Genomic DNA, 18,291 nt, shown 5'->3' with positions numbered 1-18,291 from the left:
CAGGCCCTGAGAGGGAGCTGCAGAAACCTCTCCAGAACTCCAAGTCAGAATCCAACTCCAAAGTTTCTTTGACTTTTAATGGGTCCCACTGAGGGACACGACTGAGAAAGTGTCCCCAGGCCCCAGGCAGAGCAGAGAACTGGAGGCACTGATGACAGGTGGGGACAAAGAGAAGCCAAGTCTTGGTGCCCTGGGGCACAGCAGGGTCTGTGCCACCAAGGGCTGTCAGGAGACACCTTGTCCTGAGGCACTGGGGCCTCCTGGCACAGCCCCAGCCAGGCTGGGCACTGTCACCCCCTTGTCCTGCCCTCAGCATCCCCCCCTAGCCCACATCCCAGTGGCCTCAAGGATCTGCTGGAAGGAGTCCCTGGGGAGCCTTGCTCAGGAACGGCCCTGGGGGTCTCTTCATGCTCCCAGGGACTGCAGGTTTTTCAAAGCACTTTGGCTTTGGCTTTTGCCTTGGAGTCTCTGAGAGCTTTGTGCAATCATGGCCCCAATTATCTGCTGTAATTAGTCCCTGGAGAGGCTTTGTCAGGAACAACACTCAGTGGGGCTCATTAACGCTTCAAGGTACTTCAGTTCTTTTAAGGTTCTTGGTGTTTCCCTTTTGATCCAGACTCTGTGAGAGGTTTGTGCAATAATGGCCCCAATTATCTGCTTTAACGAGTCCCTTGAGAGCTTTGTGCTGACACTCAGTGGGGCTCATTAATGCTTTGAGATACTCAACTTTTTTCTGCTACTTTGGATTTTCCTTTCCATACTGGGAGGTTTTTGTGCAATTTGAGTCTCTGAGAGGTTTTTGTGCCATCCTGGCTTCCAATTCTCTCCTCCAAGGAGTCCATGAGGAGCCTGTGTTGGGGATGGACCTCAGTGCGACCCATTAATGCTTTGAGACATTTTGTGGTTTTCTTCTGACTTTGACTCCTGCAAAGGTTTGTGCAATCTCCTCTCAGGCCCTGAGGTTCAAGGGCTCAGCTCCAAATGCACCATGGGGCTCAATACGATCAAACAAATCCTGACAAACCATGGCTCTGCCTTTATTTCCCTCTGCTCTAATGCATTTCATCTGGAAGGCTTCTGTAGTGATTTTGGTTCACCATTTTGAGATTTCTCAGCCAATGCATTAATATTTGTGGTGGGTTCAGTGCTGGCTAATTACCAGGGCACTCACTAGAATATACTTAGTCATTTCCTGCTCTGAGATAAGATTAGGAGAAAGGGAAAATAGGCTCAAAACTTTAAAAGTGTATAAAGAAAACTTTATTAACAGTAACTAAAAGAAAGAGTTATAAGAATCAGAACAAAACTTTCCAAACACTTCCCCTCTCCACACAACCTGACAATGTAAAGAGACAAAACATAAAATCCTCTGTTTGTTTACCACCTCTAGAAAAGTTTTTCTTCACTTCACTCAGGGAGAGAAGTTCCTCTTGTTATTATATGGAGACTTCTCCACAAGAAAACAGTTGTCTCATGGCTTTTAATTTCCACTAATTGCAGCTGCTCAGAAAAATGTGTAATTGTGAAGTCCCTCCCATTTTTTCACATCTTCTCCCACAGCTGTGTTTATCGGCCATGCCAGCTTATGGGATATTAGTTTAAAGATGAGCTGTTCAAGAGCAAAGTTTTCTTCATCTATTTCTGAAATCATCTTCATCTCTGGAAACAGAGGTCTTCTTCTTCTCTCCCTGGGGGCATAGGGTCTCATCACTCTGCTGTCTTTCATTGTTCAAACTTCTCATGGGATCACAGCTACTTCAACATTTCCTTACATTAGCATGGAGACCTTTGCTGAACAAGTCATCTCCCAATTCTTTTCAATGTGTTATAGGGAAAAAGAGAGTCTGATGTATCAATTACATCCTTCTCCATAGCGTTACCAGAGGATTTCAGCCCCAAGATCAAGGCATCTCCTCATCCCTCCCATCTGGGCCTCAACTTCCTCTTCACTGACCTCGGTGTCTTCATGTTGCTTCTCTGTGTGCCTGCACGTTGTCCTTTTCTCTCACTTGAGGGAGGATGGAAGCACTGGAAGAGTCAATATCTCAGCCGGGGCCTGCAGATGGTTCCGTGACCCTGGCCGGGCTCGGTACTTGCGGCCGGAGCTGTTTTACCATGGAGGTTCCTGCAGCGGCTGTGCTGGGGCTGTGTCAGGCTGGGCTGCGCTGGGGCAGGGCCAGGATCTCAGCAGCCAGGCCAGAGCACAGCAGCAGCACGGCCGGGGCCCATGGCTTCTCCTCCCCCTGCCCGCTGGTTGCGGGCGAACCCCAAGGGCGGCAGAACCTTGGCCGAGCCGGCCCGGCCCGGGGCTGCTCCTGGGGCCCGGCGGATCCTGGCCGGGCCCGGGCTGGCGGCGGGGCAGGGCTCGGTAGCGGCCAGATGTCAGCAACCGCATCCACGGCCCGGCCCGGCCTCGGCCCCGCGGCCTCCCCTGCCCTGCCCGGCAGCCGATGGGGCCTGGCGGCTCCCTGGGAAGGGGCCCGGCCCCACGGCAGGAGCCGCCCGGCCTGGCCTGGCTGAGACGGGGCTGGGCCGGCCTGGTCACCTCTTTGCTGGCCAGAAGGGAAACAGACCCAGCCAGGCTTCTCCATCTTTAACTTGTGTCTTCACAGAGGCGTGTGCAGTTTCCTTAGTGGTTTAACAGATTGTCAGCTCTCAAAGCTAATTACTGATTGTTTTTTTGTCAGACACCGAGGAAACTGCTAGCAGCTTCTCTCAGGACATCACTTCCATGATGCAAAACTACCACAACAGCACAGAGCACAGAGCTCCTTTGTCCATATGTAGTTGTCATGTGCCCAAGACCTCAAAAATCCCAGCTTGGGAGATCTCTGGGTACTCTCCAGGGTGTTTTCAAATGAAAACATTCAGCTCATAGTCTAAGAAAATTACCAGAGCATAGAGCCAACCTGACCTGTCTGTCCTGGCTACTTTTGTCTGGGAGCAACCCTTGGATATACACAATTTGGGAGGCCAAATTCTAATTTTTGCCATGATCTTTGGCAAGAAGGCTGTTTTTTATCCATAGGAAATAAGGAACAGAGCCCTCTGTTTCAGAGGCAGATGAGAGGTGACCACTGGAGGCCAAGGCCAGCCAGAGTTCGCAGGTTTTTCTGAGACATACCTTTGCATGGAGGAAATTTTTTAGGGAGCTTACCAATTTTGGCAATGGGCATCTGAAAAGAGGGACAGTTCTTTCCCTTAGCAAGGAAAGCACAGAGCCCCAGTGCTCCAGGAGCTGATGAGAGGCAGCCCTTGGCATTCCAACATCAGCCAGACCTGTCAGGTGGCCCCTGGGAGGCCAAGCCAGCCAGACCTGTTCCATGTTCCCTCGGTTCCATGGGGCCCCACAGTGTCCCAATGGTCCCTTGCTTCCATGAGGCCCTGAGGTGTCACAATGCCCCCTTGGTGACACGAGGCCCTGAAGGGTCAGAATGGCCTCCATGGTTCCATCAGGCCCCACAGAGTCATAATAGTCTCTGGGTCCATGAAGCCCCGCTGTGTCACCATGGCCCCTTGGTTCCATGGGCTCCAGTGGTGCCACAATGATCCCCGTGCTTCCATGAGGTCCCCACCGTGTCACAGTGATCTCCATGGGAAGGAAAGAACCGAGCCCCAGTGTGGCAGGGGCAGCCACCGGAGGCCAAGGCTAGCCAGACTTGGCGGTACTGGCAGATTTTGGCTGGGAACAACCTTTGGATATAGGGAATTTTAGAAGTGGCATCCCAATTTCAGACATGGACACCTGGGGGAGGAGAAGCACAATTCTTTTCCATAGGAAGGAAAGCACAGAACACTGGTGTTTCAGGGGCAGATGAAAGGTGGCCACCAGAGGCCTAGGCCAGCCAGACCCCTTTGTCCTGGTAGCTTTTGTCTGAAAGCAACCCTTGGATATAGGGAATTTGGGAGCTGGAACCCCAATTTCAGCCATTTCTGCAGAGATAAGAAGGACAGTTCTTTTCCATAAGAAGGAAAGCACAGAGCCCAAGTGTTTCAAAGGCAGAAGAGGAGAGAGGTGGCTCCTGGGAGGCCAAGCCAGCCAGACCTGTTTGTCCTGGCAGCTTTTGTCATGGAGGGTTCCTTGGATATATGGAATTTGGGAGGAGGAATCTCCATTTTGACCATGGACACCTTGAGAAGAAGGACGGTTCTTTTCCATAGGAAGGAAAACATCAAACCCCAGTATTTCGAGGCATGTGAGAGGCAGCTCCCAAGAGGCCAAGGACACCCAGACCTGTCTGTCCTGGGAGCTTTCACTTGGGAGCAATCCTTGGATGTACGGAGTTTTGGAGGTGGGATCATAATTTTGGCCATGGGCGCCTGGTCAGGATGGATGTTTTTTTCCTATGGGAAAGAAAAGCACAAAATGCAAGTGTTCTGGAAGAAGATGAGAGGTGGCCATCCTTAGGCCAAGCCAGCCAGACCTGTCTCTCCTGGCACCTTTCCTCTAGGGGCTATCCTTGGACACAGGGCATTTTGGAAGTGGAATCTCAGTTTTGGCCATGGGTGCCTGGACAGGAAGATGAGTTCTTTTTATGAGGAAGGAAAGCACAGAGACCCAGTGTTTCAGAGGGACATGAGTGCCACCCCTCAGGAAACCAAGGCCAGCCAGACTTGCCTCCCCTGGCAGCTTTTGTCTGGGAGCTATCCTTGGATATAGGGAATTCTGGAGGCAGATGCCCCATTTTGGCCATGGGTGCCTGGTCGAGATGGATGTTTTTTTCCCATAAGAAAGAAAAGTACATGGTCCCAGTGTTTCAAAGGCAGATGAGAGGTTGCCCCTGGGTGGCCAGGGCAGCCAGACCTGTTTCTCCTGGCAGATTTTATCTGGGAACAATCTTTGCATATAAGGAAATTTGGAGGAGGAATCCTGGTTTTGGCCCAAGGTCACTGGAGAAGAAGGACAGTTCTCTCCCATAGGAAGGAAAGCCCAGGGCCCCAGTGCTTCAGGGCAGGTGAGAAGCAGCCATCAACATGCCAAGGTCTGCTGGACCTCTCAGGTGGTCCCCAGGAGCCCCAGCCAGCCAGACCTGTTCCGTGTTCCCTTGGTTTCGTGGGACTCCACAGTGTCACAATGGTCTGCTTGGTTCCATGAGGCCCTGGAGTGTCACAATGTTCCCCTTGCTTCTGCAGTGTCACAATGGCCCTGTGCTTCCATGGGGCCTTGCAATGTCACAATGGCTTCATGGTTCACAAAGCCCTGATGTGTCACAATGGCTCCTGGGCTCCATGCGCCCTCGCTGTGTCACAACGGCTCCTCTGTGACACTGCGGGCTCCACAAGGTCACCATGGACCCTTGGTTCCTTGGGGCCCCCGTGTTCACAATGGTCTCCTTGATTCCATGAGGCAGCACAGTGTCACAGTGGCCCCTTAGTTCCATGAGGTTCCATTGTGCCACCATGGTGTCCTTGGGGCCTGCATTGTCACAACTGACCCATGGCTCCATGAGATTCCATAGCATCACCACGGTGTCCTTGGACCCACATTGTCACAACTGACCCATGGCTCCATGAGGTTCCCCAGTGTCACCATGGTGTCCTTGGACTTGCGTTGTTACAACTGACCCATGGCTCCATGAGGTTCCGTAGTGTCACCATGTGGTTACTGTCAGAGGCTGGATGAGATCGATGTCCCGAGACACCTTGGGGTGCTCGGAATGCCCGTGTGGGACCAGGAGCGGGTCAGGCCTTGGTTTGTGGTGGGACAGAGCCCCGCCCCCAGCCCTGGACTGGCAGAGCTGTCAATCACACAGCAGGGGCAGTGCTACCCCAGCTCTGATTGGCCGAGCTGTCAATCAATCACACACCAGGAAGGGCTACCCCAGCTCTGATTGGCCAAGCTGTCAATCAATCACACACCAGAAGCTGGTGCCTTCCCTGGCTCTGATTGGACAAGCAACTGGCAGTCCCACCCCAGGGGCGGGCCCATGAAGGCCCAGGGGTTTAAAAGCCAGAGCACGAGGCCAGCCCATGGTCTGGATCCTGCCTTCTCCTGGGGTTCCTCTGTTAATGATGCTGGAACCTGAGCAGGTGGTGCCTCTGTGTGTGTCTTTCTATAGATCTTCTGTCTTTCTGTTGTTCTCTATTTCTTCTCCTTCTAATCCTGCTTACCTGGAACATTTTTGGGTAACTTATCATTGTAAGGGTTAAAGGTTTTTAGGTAAAGTGGGCTAAGTTAACAAAGTAATGCTATGGTAAGAGTTTTATGCTGAAGTGGATGTTGTATGAAACCCTTTGCTCAAGTTCCTTGATTGTCTATATTTTGTCAGTAAAATTTTGTGTTAATTTGATCTCTTAGCTCCATTGGTTAGAGCATGGTGCTGGTATCACTGAGGTTGTGGGTTCCATCCCTGTGTCGGCCATTCACTAAAGAGCTGGGTCCCTTACTACCAAGAAAACTCTTTCATCTGGCCATGGTGAGAATATCTGGTTGGTGTTTCTCCTGTACAACAAACTCGAATGAAGGAACCTTTGGTGACCCCCAGCATTTCAGTGTTCTGGGGTGTTACAGCCCTGCAGGCTCACAATGGCCTCTTGTTTCCATGAGGCCCCACAGTGTCACACTGGCCCCTTGGTTCCATGGGCCCCAACAGTGCCACAGTGATCCCCTTGGTTCCACAACTTCCCACAGTGTCACACTGGCCCCCTGGTTCCATGAGGATCTGGAGTGTCACACAGGTTTGTGACATTTGTCCTTGCTGCCCCTCAAATCCCACTATTGAGAGCTGGCATGAAAAGTGCTGCATGCACAGCGGAGAGTCCTGGAAGGTGCTGGCAAGAGCGTCCTGTGGGAACAGGGCTCTGGGCTCTGGCTGGAACAGCCTGGTTTTGCTGCCGTGACCGCAGGAAGGAGTTGAGGCAGGTGAAGAGGCAGCAGGCAGCTTGTGTTTGTAGAGGGCCTGGGGCTGCCCCTCTGAACCTCCACCTGGAAACACACTTTGGAGAATATGAGCTACAGCCGGACTGCCTGTCCTGAAAGGACCTGAAGTCATTCAGCCTTGCCAGCTTTTCTTGAGAGTGTGTTGATGTTCCCCAGGACAGCTACACATTTGGGGAAATGCCTTTGGAGGAAAGGGGCTTGCTTCTCAAGGAAAGTGCTTCCCAGGGAGCTCACAGCGAGGCAGGTGCAATGGTCCCCCTTTGGCTCTCTGTGGTCCTTTCACTGCCTGAGGCCCGTTGCACTTGGCAGAGGGGCAGGGCAAGGGAGAAGGCTGTGAAGAGCGGGTTTGGCATCCGCCTGGACCTGTGGAGACCAACCCAAGCACCTGCAGCAGGGTGTGTTCCCCCCTTTGGACAGAGGCGTGAGCAGGAGCATCTCTGTCCAGCCGTGAGCCCCAGAGCTCTCTCTGAGAGCTGTGAATTAAAAGGCCTTTACACACACACTTTTCACATCTTCCCTGTCTGCTGTGTTTCAACTCTTGGCAATGTGCATGTGGCTCTTGCTTGGTGGAAGCTGCTGTGGCCCAGGGCCAGCACAGAGCTGGGCTGGGTGGGCCAGGCAGCGTGGAGAGTCTTGGCTGATCTTGGTGTGTCCCTGGCCTCAGAAAAGGCTGGGAAGGTTTGCCTCCCAAGGCGTCCTGCTCATTGGCTCTCCCTGTGCACCCTGGAGAGAACAAGGTAGGCATTTCTGGCAGCTGGGCATCAGCAGGCCTGAAAGTGGGGGTGTGTTGTGGAGCGAGCCCAGCTGAGATACCCTGAGAAGAGCCCAGTGCTCCTTGCTCCCCTGTGCTGACACATGAGTGTTTGTCTGGTTTTGGGATGGCCCTGGCTGTGTGAGGGGTGCTACGTGGACACGAGACAGCCGGTCCTGTCCCGCTGGGTCCCAGCAGTGCCTCACAGCAGTCCTGCATCCACGTCAGGATGCTGGCCAAGAGAGGTCCTAGAAGCTGAGGCAGCTGATTTTAAGCTTGTGCAGGTGCCTACAGGCCAAGGCCAACGGTGTTCCCTCAGGATACAGCAGGCCTGAGGGGTCTCCCTCATTCAAACAAATCGGCAGACAAATGCATTGTCAGCCAAAAGCCCTTTTATTGACCTGGCAGGAGGGCAAGGGTCTGCACCCACTGAAATGTTTCTCCACCATGTATAAATTTCAGTGGGTTGATGTAGGATTTGTATCAAAATCACCATCCATCTTCACACTGCTGAGGTGATTCCATAGGCAGGCGGTTGGAAATACATTGTGTCAGATTCCCATACTTGAAGCTGATGTCCAGGCCCTGGCCAGGAGCGGTCTCGATGCCCCAAAGCAGCACAAAGTCTTCCTCAGGGCTTCCCTGCACAGGGCTGATTCCACACTTGCCCTTAGTTCTTCTGGTAGACTGTCTAAAGCTTTTTGTCAGGTCACTCTCATGTCAAGTTAGGCCTGCCAGGTTTTTGTTATGCTAACTGGTGCTAAGTACTGAGGCATGTCTGTGCTAATTACTTGTTTACTCATGTGAATTGCTTGTGCTTACTTATGTCAAACCAAGGCCTTGTTCCATCCCCAAAGGTGCCTGAGGCCACCCGCTCCTTGTGGCACCAGTTGCTTTCCTGTGGAATGTTCTCCCTCCCCGAGGGTAAATGGAGAGCTGCAGAAAGAGCTTGCCAGGCTGCTCTCCATCCTTTCCCAGCACTCCTGGTGAAGTGGAGAAGTCCGAGCTGAGCGCAAAGGTGCAAATGGAACAGCCGTGCACAGGAAGGCTCGGTGGGAAGGATGATCCAGGATCCATAGGCTTGGCAGCCTGAGCGTGCTCCAGGGGAAGGCCTTGGAGCAGATCCTCCTGAGTGCCATCCCACGGCACCTGCAGGGAACCAGGGCGTCTGCTGGAGGGTGGGAAAGCTGGGACAGGGCAGCAGGCTGGGCTCCACTGGGATCAACAGCAGCTGGAAATATCTCTGGGCATCTCCATTTTCTGCTGCTGCTCAGAAGAAACAATGAAGTGTGTCGAGAAGTTCTGGTTTCTCTTTCTCCTGGTGGAATTTTTTATTGTATTTGACACTCCAGAGGCAATTTCTGTGATGGCCTCTGTCAGTTGATTCTATTTCAGCAGCAGCAGCAGCAGCAACAGGGCTGTGTTTGAGCACTGCAGATGTGGCCTGTGTGGCTTTAATTCTCCGTGACTTAGTGCTCAGGGACTTGAGAGCATTTCAAAATCTGCTAATCATGATGCCTGTGACAAAAAGTCTGAGTTTCCTGTGACAAAAGCACTCTGGGTAGCACTGACAAAAAAAGCAGAGAGCCAGACCAACCCTTGGTATCCCTCCATTTCCAGCTGCACAGGGAAAGGTAGAAGAATTTAGAGATGCTGACAATGAAACTGAAGTCTTCAAAAAGGCCGCTTTATTGTTCAAACACGTTGGAAGTTTGATCACCCTGAAACAGAGGAAGCTGAAATGAGCAAAGGGCTCCTGTGTGGGACCCGCAGGTCTGACTGCACTGGGGCACAGCGAGCCCTGTTTTCCCTAAGGGCTCCCCAGTGTTCAGGCTGAGAGCAGGGTCGAAGATGAGGCAGCAGCACAAACCGGACCTCAGCGAAAAAAGGCTGAGCAAAGTTCAGCCAACAAGGAGAAGTATTTTTGGGGGGATTCCTAATAAAAAAACATAGGAATGACACACTGAAATCTTTCCCGTCTTGTCAATATCTTCTTTCAATAGTCCACGATTCCCAGAGTGAAGAAACGTCCAACAGCAGCTCCATCAGCCACTTCCTCCTGCTGGCACTGGCAGACACGCGGCAGCTGCAGCTCCTGCACTTCTGCCTCTTCCTGGGCATCTCCCTGGCTGCCCTCCTGGGCAACGACCTCATCATCAGCGCCGTAGCCTGCGGCCACCACCTGCACACGCCCATGTTCTTCTTCCTGCTCAACCTGGCCCTCAGCGACCTGGGCTCCATCTGCACCACTGTCCCCAAAGCCATGCACAATTCCCTCTGGGACACCAGCACCATCTCCTACACAGGATGTGCTGCACAGGTTTTTCTGCTTATCTTCTTCCTTGGAGCAGAGCTTTCCCTCCTGACCATCATGTGCTACAACCACTACGTGTCCATCTGCAAACCCCTGCACTACGGTACCCTCCTGGGCAGCAGGGCTTGTGCCCACATGGCAGCAGCTGCCTGGGCCAGTGGCTTTCTCAATGCTCTGCTGCACACGGCCAATACATTTTCCCTGCCCCTGTGCCATGGCAATGCCCTGGGCCAGTTCTTCTGTGAAATCCCACACATCCTCAAGCTCTCCTGCTCCAAATCCCACCTCAGGGAACTTGGGCTCATTGCTGTTAGTGCCTGTTTAGCATTTGGCTGTTTTGTGTTCATTGTTTTCTCCTATGTGCAGATCTTCAGGGCCGTGCTGAGGATCCCCTCTGAGCAGGGACGGCACAAAGCCTTTTCCACCTGCCTCCCTCACCTGGCCGTGGTCTCCTTGTTCCTCAGCACTGGTGTATTTTCCTACCTGAAGCCCCCCTCCATGTCCTCCCCATCCCTGGATCTGTCACTGTCTGTTCTGTACTCGGTGGTGCCTCCAGCCCTGAACCCCCTCATCTACAGCCTGAAGAACCAGGAGCTCAAGGCTGCAGTGTGGACACTGATGACTGGATGCTTTCCGGGACATTAAACTCCTGGCCAAATGACTTGCAATAAAAGTAATCTTTGGTACTTCCTTTTGGTTTCCTTTTGGAGGTTCTTTTTCCTTGTTTTACATTTTAATGTTGTCCACAAATAAATTTTATTGTTTGTGCCATTTCTCATTTTGTTTCCCTCCACCTTCCCTGTGGCCACAGACTGTGTCAATGAGGGGCTGTGCTCTTGGTGGCTTTAAAGGAACTAAAGGATCTCCCAGCAGAGGTTTCTGCAGAGATGCCCTTTTGTTGCCTTCTCTGGAGCTGTAGAAGCAATGTCTGTGTGCAGAGCTGGGGGCAGATCAGTGCTGGCACAGCAGCTCTCGTCCTGCTGGCCACACTGTTCCCTGCAGGTCCCTTTCTGCCTGGCTGCTGTCCCCAGCCTGTAGTGCTGCAGAGGTTGTTTTGGCCAAAGTGCAGGACCCGGCACTTGGAATTGCTGAACCTCACCTTGTTGGATCTGGCCCCTAGATCCAGCCTTCCAGGTCTCTCTGCTGACCCCTCCTACTCTCCAGCAGAGCAACACTCACATCCAGCTTGGAGTCATCTGCAAAGATGTCCTTGGTTCCAAGGGGCCCCTCAGTGTCACAATGTCCCTTGGGTTACACCAGGCCCTGCACTGTCACAATGGTCTCCTTGGTTCCACGGGGCCCCAAAATGTGACAATGGACTCCTTGGTTCCATGGGGCTTCACAGTGTCACAATGTTCTCCTTGGTGCCGCAGTTTCACAGTGGCCCCATGGTTCCATGGGGCCCCAGGGTGTCACAAAGGCCCCATGGTTACATGAGGTCCCACACTGTCACAATGCTCTCTGTGGTTCCACAAGTCCCCTCAGTGTCACAATGGACTTCTTGTTTCCACGAGGCCACACAGTGTCACAACAGCCTTCCAGATTCCTTGAGGCCCCAGAGTGTCACAGTGGCCCCTTGGTTCCACAAGGTCCTGCAGTGTCACAATGTCCCCTTGGTTCCATGAGGCCCCGCAGTGTCAGAACGGCCCCTTGGTTCCACTGGGCCCTGGACTCTCCCAATGCTCTCCTTGGTTTTGCAATGTCAAAATGGTGAAACCCCTCGGTTCCAGGAGGCCCCGCAGTGTCACAATGGCCTCTGTGGTTCCACGAGGACCCAGTGTCACGGCTGACTCCCTGGTTCCATTTGGCCCCAGAGCACCACAATGGAGCCCTGGTTCTAGGGGGCTGCACAGGGTCACCATGGTCCTCTTTGTTCCACGAGGCCCTGCAGTGTCACAATGGCCCCAGAGTGTCCCAGTCATCACAGAATGACAGAATCAAATAGGCTGGAAAAGACCTTTGGGATCATCAAGTCCAACCAATGCCCTAAAACTGCCTTGTCACCCAGACCATGCCACTAAGTGCCACTGGAGGGGGACAGTGACTGTGCCACCTCCCCCCTGGCCTGCCCATTCCAATGCCCACTCACCCTTTCTGTGAAGAACTTCCTCCTGTTGTCCAGCCTAAACCTCCCCTGGTGCAGCTCAAGGCTGTGTCTTCTTGTCCTGCCCTCCAGCAGATCCACACTCACCCCCAGCTTGGTGTCATCTGCACATTTGGTGATGGTGGGCTCGATCCCCTCACCCAGATCATCAGTGAAGATGTTAAACAGGACTGGGCCCAACACAGATCCCTGGGGGACAGCATCAGGGACTGGACACCAGCTGGATGCAGCACCATCTCCACCGCTCTCTGGGCCCAGCCTCCAGCCAGCTCTTCAATCTCCCAGCGAGGAGGAACCTGCCCAAGCTGTGGGTGCAGCTTTTCCAGGAAATGCTGTCAGAGACAGTGTCAAAGGCTTTGCTGAAGTCCAGATGGACACATCCGCAGCCTTTCCACATCCACAGCTGGGTCACCTGGTTATAAAAGGAGAACAGGTTGGTCAGGCGGGACCTGCCCCTCTTAAATTCACACTGGCTGGCTCTGATCCCTGGGCCATCCTGTGGGTGCCCTGTGATGGCACTCAGGGTGATCTGTTCCAGAACCTTGCCGGGCACCGAGGTCAGGCTGACAGGCCTGGAGTTCCCCAGATCCTCCTCCCAGCCCTTCTTGGGGATGGGCTCACACTGGCACCTCCAGTGCTCTGGGACCTCCCTGGTGAGCCAGGACTGATGGTAAATGATGGAGAGCAGCTTGAGGAGCTCATCCACCAGCTCCCTCATCCCCCTAGGATGGATCCCATCTGATCCCATACACCTGTGAGTATCTGAGTGGCTCAGCAGGTCCCCAGCTGCTTCCTCCTGGATTAGGGACTGCTCTGCTCCCTGTGCCCACCTGTCAGCCCAGGAGAACTCTTGTCCTGAGGACAACCTGTCCTAATATTGAAAATTGATACAAACAAGGTGTTAAGTAGCTTGGCCTTTTCCTTATCTTTAGTTCCTATATTCTCCACTGCATCCAGTAAAGAGTAGAGGTTCTCCTTATCCTACCTTTTGTTATATATCTTTTATAAGAACATGTTTTATTCTTTTTACAGAAGCTGCCATGTTAAGTTCTAATTGAGATTTCACCTCTCAACTTCTCTTTCTGCATGGCCTAACAACTTCTCTTTCTGCATGGCCTTAAACACTTCCTGAGTTGCTGGTCCTTTTTTCCCTTGAGTTCCCACAAAAGCTCCATGGGCAGCCAGGGCAGTCATTTTCCTCACCGGCTCATCTTTGGCCACACTGGGACAGGCTGCTCCTTCCCCCTTAAGATTACTTTCTGGAAATGTGTCCCTCCTTCCTCGACCCCTTTGTTTTTAAGGGCTGTTTCCCATTAAAAAATCAGTACCTGATTCAGTACTTCCCAAATCAGCATCCTAAATAGGCCAAAGTCTGCCCTTCCTAATTCCAGTGTGGAAGTTTTGTTGCTGCCCCTCCTTCTTTCATAGAACATTGAAAACTTGATTATTTCATGGTCACTGTGCCCCAGGCAGCCTCCGACCCCCACATCTGCCACCAGCCCTTCTCTGTTTGTGAGCAGCAGGAGACAGAGCTTTCCTTGGGAGTGGAGTGTTACCAAAAATTCGGTAAAACAGAAAACTCCTTCACACCAATGCAGCATTAAGAAGCAGCATTCTTTATTCAGCCGGGTGCACGGGGGATAGCTCCTCCCAAAGTCGAGCATGCTGAGTGCAGGAAAGTTTATGTTCATAGTCTGTATTTTGCACACATATTCACTGATTGTCCTGGACTAAACACACATCTGATAATCATTTCCCCAAAATCATTAACATATTTCCCCTCCCCTTTACCCATGCTCTCTTCTGTCCTGGGGGTCTCTCTGGTGGTCCCTGGTGGTCGTGGACCCCAATGTTCCAGTGGGCCTGGCTGAGCTGGCAGGACACTGAGGCTGGTGAACTTCCAGTTCCCCTTCTGACACAATGGGCACTGTGTGGTTTCCATAGGCCTGGGGTTTTGGAGACCAAGCTCCAGGTGTCAGCTCACCTGGTGGAGACAATTTATCATCTGGAACATGAGGTCACAGAGTGATCTATGACATCACATGAGTGATCTATGATGGAATGGTCCATGACATCATAGAGTGGTTTTTGTGAGGTCATCCAGCAGCTATGACATAAACTGCCTCTGTGACCTCTCAGAGCAGGCTGTGACATCACAGAGGGGTTGTGTGACATCCCAGGAGGGCTGTGTGAGGTCACTGGGTTGGTCACTCCGCCCCAGCTCCCCCTCACAGTTTCTCCCAACAAGTCCAATGCTGTTCATGCCCAGCGGGGTCCCTGTCCCCTGGTATCCCCCCAGTCCACCTGGAGCCACAGCCCCCACCAAAGGATGTTCCACAGGATCCCCCCCTGAGCCTGACCTGGGGAAAAGGGGCCAGGGCTGTGTGACCAGGACATCAAGGATGTGGATTATCCAGGTCCCTGTGGCCTGGGTTGGGTTCCCCAGGGCAGGAAAGATGTCTGGCAGCTGGAGCAGGGTTAGGGAAGGGCCTCCAAGGTGGGGCTGGAGCCCTCGGGCTGTTAGCAGAGGCTGAGGGAGCTGGACTTGTCCAGCCTGGAGCAGGGAAGGCTGAGGGGCTCCTCATCCCAGCCTGGCAGTGCCAGCGAGGAGGGGATGGAGAACACAGAGCCAGGCTCTTCACCGGGGGCCTGGTGGGAGACAAAAGGCAATGGGTGGAAGGGGAAAGAGGGGAGATCAGCCAGGCCAGGAGGAGATGGAATGAGTCAGGCTGGTTTCAGCATTTCCTCAACACCAAAAGCAGCCTGACCTCCCTTCTCCATCCACCACTGACAGCTTTGCAAATCAGGAATTGTTTGAGCTGTTTTGCCCCCACTCCAGGATGAGCATCCTGATACAAGAAATTAATTGTGTTTATTAGCTATCACAGAACTATATTTGTCTAAAATTAATTTTAATATGGAAATCACTTGTGGATGGTGGACTCATCAGACACTGCTGGGACATTGCACATAGCTCAGGGAAGAGTGTGATTGTTATTAAATTGTGTCCTGTTCAACTGTGGTCTGTTGGCCATGAAGAGAAACTTTCTGTGCCTCTGAGTCTCACCAGCTCCTGACCCCCAAAGGTCACAAACCTGATGAGTTGTGGTTCCCACTCCAGTGGTGGCACTTGGACCTCCCTCCATCCCCAGAGCAGAGCTCCCTTGTCCCAGAAAGCCCCTGGCAATGCAGGGATGAAGGAAACAGGACAGGCTGTGGGGATCAGGGGCAGGGCACGGCCAGGGATTTGGGGTGGTTGTGAGCCCAGGGCAGGACCCGGCCCTTGGCCTTGGTGAACCTCATCCAATTGTCCTGGGCCCATGGCTCCAGCCTGTCCAGATCCCTCTGCAGAGCTTCCTGCCCTCCAGCACAGCCACACTCCCACCCAGCTTGGGCTCACCTGGAAATGACTGAGGGTGCCCTCGATGGCCTCGTCCAGATCAGCAATCAAGAGATTTCACTGACCTGGCCCCAGTCCTGAGCCTTGGGGACATCCCTGGATGTGACCCAATTCCTCAGCTGCTCTGAGTGCAAGGGGTTGGATGAGGATGGAATGGTGGGGAGGGGTTGGGGACAAAGTGTCAGCCATGAAGGGTCTTGATTTTCACATTTATTCAAACTGCATTAGAAGGTGCTGGGGGTCAAAATCAATTGGACATTGCTGATATCAAACTACAAACAGGAAAAACAGGAAAAGAAAACAGGACAAAACAGTTCTCTCTGTATAGATTTCAGAACAGTATATTCACTATAAATACACTACTGAAATCTGTCTAATTAACCTCAGAAGGATTGAAAACTTCAATTATTCCCAGCTGCATTTCTTGTCTGGGAGTTTTAAATAAATAGTTATGAGCCTTTTTCACTGAATTCCTGAACTGAAGGGCTCAAGAAAGAAGAGGCCTCTGGAGTAGTGAAATTCATCAGCAACCTCCAAGTGGCTAAGGATCCATCCCCATCAGAGCAGCAGTGACCAGAAATGGGCAAAGCTTTGTGGCTGCCCCAGCTCTGGGATGGGCCCTGGGCCTGGAGCAGGAGCAGCTCTGGAGGGCCCCAAGGCTGGGCTCTTGTGCTGGCCTGGGCAGATGGGATGGCAGCAGGGGCTGCAGAGCTCTCAGCACCTCAGCCCGAGGGGAGCAGGGCAGCCAGGGAGCCTCCTTTGGCCTTGGCCAAGCCCCTTCCCCCATGGCTGGGGCTGAGTCCTGGCTGAGCTGCAGCTGCTGCTGTGCCCTGGCCAGGGGCTGAGGCTGTGGGGCCAGTGGCCAGAGCAGCCTGGGCTGAGCAGAGCTGTGGGGCCAGAGCCAGCTGGGCTGTGCTGGGGAGAGGCCCTTGGTGCTGCACAGAGCTCAGGGCAGCTGGCAGAGCTTGCAGGGAGCTGGGCTGGGCTCAGAGAGCCTGGCACAGAAACCATCAGTGTCCATCCCAGCCTGGCTGAACGTGCAGGGGCCAAGGAGAACAGCCCAGGGTCTGCAAGTTCTCAGTGTGGGAGCTGAGCTGGTGAGCCCCTGAGCCCTCCCGAGTGCTGGGGCTGCACCTCCAGCTCCAGAGGAGATGTGACAGATGGGAGCAGAGACAAATCATTCCTGCTGGATTCTTTCTTGTGTGTGCTTATACAGGTGACCTGGATCCATATGTAGACGAGCTGTTTTGTGCCAGCAAACACTGGTAGAGTGAGAAGAATTATATTTCTTAGCTGAAAATAGTATTTCCTGCATAAGACACAATGAGAAAGAAAAGACACATATGATCAGAAGAGCATCTGAGTTTTTTAGAGGATGAGAGACTCATTGATGTTCCAGCAGGCAAACCTGCTCAAATACTTTCCTCAGGACTTCCTTGAGATGAGAGGTGACCACCCAAAGACCAGGCCAACCAGAGGTGTCTGTCCTGCCAGCTTTTCTCTGGGAGAACCCTTGCATATAGGGAATTTTTTCAGGAGGAGTATCAGTTTTGGCTGTGGGCACCTGGAAAGACGGATGGTTCTTTTCCATAGGAAGGAAAGCACAGAGCTCCAGTTCTCCAGGGACTGATGAGAGGCAGCCCTCAACATTTCAAGATCAGCTGGACTTGTCAGGTAGCCCCTGGGAGGCCAAGCCCTTGCTTCCATGAGGCCTTGCAGTGTCACAGGGGTCTCCTTGGTGCTGCAGTATCACAATGGACCCTTGGTTCCATGGGGACTCACAATGTCAGAAGGGTCTCCTTGGTTCCATGAGGCCCTGCAGAGCCCCTTGATTTGACGAGGCCTCAAAGTGTCACCATGGCCGCCAGGGTTCCATGAGGCCCCGCAATGTCACAGTGGACCTTTGGTTCCATGGAGTCCTGCACTGTTCCATGGATCCTTAGTTCCATGGGGCCCTGAAGTGTCACAATGGACCCCTTGGTTCCATGGTGCCACGCAGTGTGACAAGTGCCCCTTGGCCTGCCAAGACTCCATAGTGTCACAATGGCCCCTTGGATCCATGGAGCCTGGAGTGTCACAATGGCTCCTTGGATCCATGGGGCCTGGAGTGTCACAATGGCCCCTTGGATCCATGGAGCCTGTAGTGTCACAATGGCTCCTTGGATCCATGGGGCCTGTAGTGTCACAATGGCTCCTTGGATCCATGGGGCCTGTAGTGTCACAATGGCTCCTTGGATCCATGGAGCCTGGAGTGTCACAATGGCCCCTTGGATCCATGGAGCCTGGAGTGTCTCAATGGTCTCCATGATGCCATAGGGCCTTGCAGTGTCACAACAGACCATTGGTTTCACTGAGCCCCACAGAGTCACTATGGTCCCCTTGGCTGCACAGGGCTCTGGAGTGCCACAATGTCTCCTTGGTGTCACAAGGCCTCAAAGTGTCCAAATGGCCTCCAAGGTTCCATGAGGCCCTGCTGTGTCACAATGGACCTGTGGTTCCATGATGCCCCATAGTGTCACAATGGCATCCTTGGTTCCACGGTGACAGAATGGCCCCTTCATCCCATGGACACCCACAGTGTTCACTGTAGTCCCCTTGATTCCACGAGGCCCTGCCATGCTGTAATGGTCCCTTGGCTCCAGTGGGTCCAAAGTGTCAGAAGAGTCTCCATTGTTTCATGAGGCCCCACAATGTCACTGTGCTCCCCTTGGTTCCACAGGACCCCACAGTTGAACAACGGACTCTTGGTTCCATGAGGTTCCTCAGTCACAATGGTCTCCTTGGATTCACAGTGTCACAATGGACCCATGGCTCCATGAGGCCTTGCTGTGTCAGAATGTTC

At 53.1% G+C, this 18,291-nt stretch overlaps 2 protein-coding genes and 1 long non-coding RNA gene across 3 annotated transcripts in view; all 3 read left to right on the top strand.

Moving 5' to 3' along the window:
• Positions 1–18,291, top strand: part of LOC137464210 (zinc finger protein 850-like) — a 711,331-nt gene that overhangs the window by 650,936 nt on the left and 42,104 nt on the right. The window lies entirely within an intron of this gene.
• LOC137464227 (uncharacterized) overlaps positions 1–18,291 on the top strand; it is a 433,227-nt gene that overhangs the window by 404,656 nt on the left and 10,280 nt on the right. The gene's annotated exons all lie outside the window — the stretch shown is intronic.
• LOC137464230 (olfactory receptor 14J1-like) lies at positions 10,003–11,786 on the top strand. The gene is made up of 2 exons (XM_068175528.1): positions 10,003–10,500; positions 11,760–11,786. Exons 1-2 carry the CDS (start codon positions 10,003–10,005, stop codon positions 11,784–11,786), a joined length of 525 nt encoding a protein of 174 aa, XP_068031629.1.

This window comes from Anomalospiza imberbis, chromosome 39 (assembly GCF_031753505.1).
Source record: "Anomalospiza imberbis isolate Cuckoo-Finch-1a 21T00152 chromosome 39, ASM3175350v1, whole genome shotgun sequence".
NCBI lineage: Eukaryota > Metazoa > Chordata > Aves > Passeriformes > Viduidae > Anomalospiza > Anomalospiza imberbis.
This window is presented reverse-complemented; position numbering and strand designations above follow the sequence as displayed.

Coding starts and splice junctions, on each gene's coding strand:
- LOC137464230 (XM_068175528.1), top strand. CDS start 10,003: ATGTGCTACAACCACTACGTGTCCATCTGCAAACCCCTGCACTACGGT. Junction 10,501..11,759: donor TGTACTCGGTGGTGCCTCCA/GCCCTGAACCCC, acceptor ATTTGGCCCCAG/AGCACCACAATGGAGCCCTG.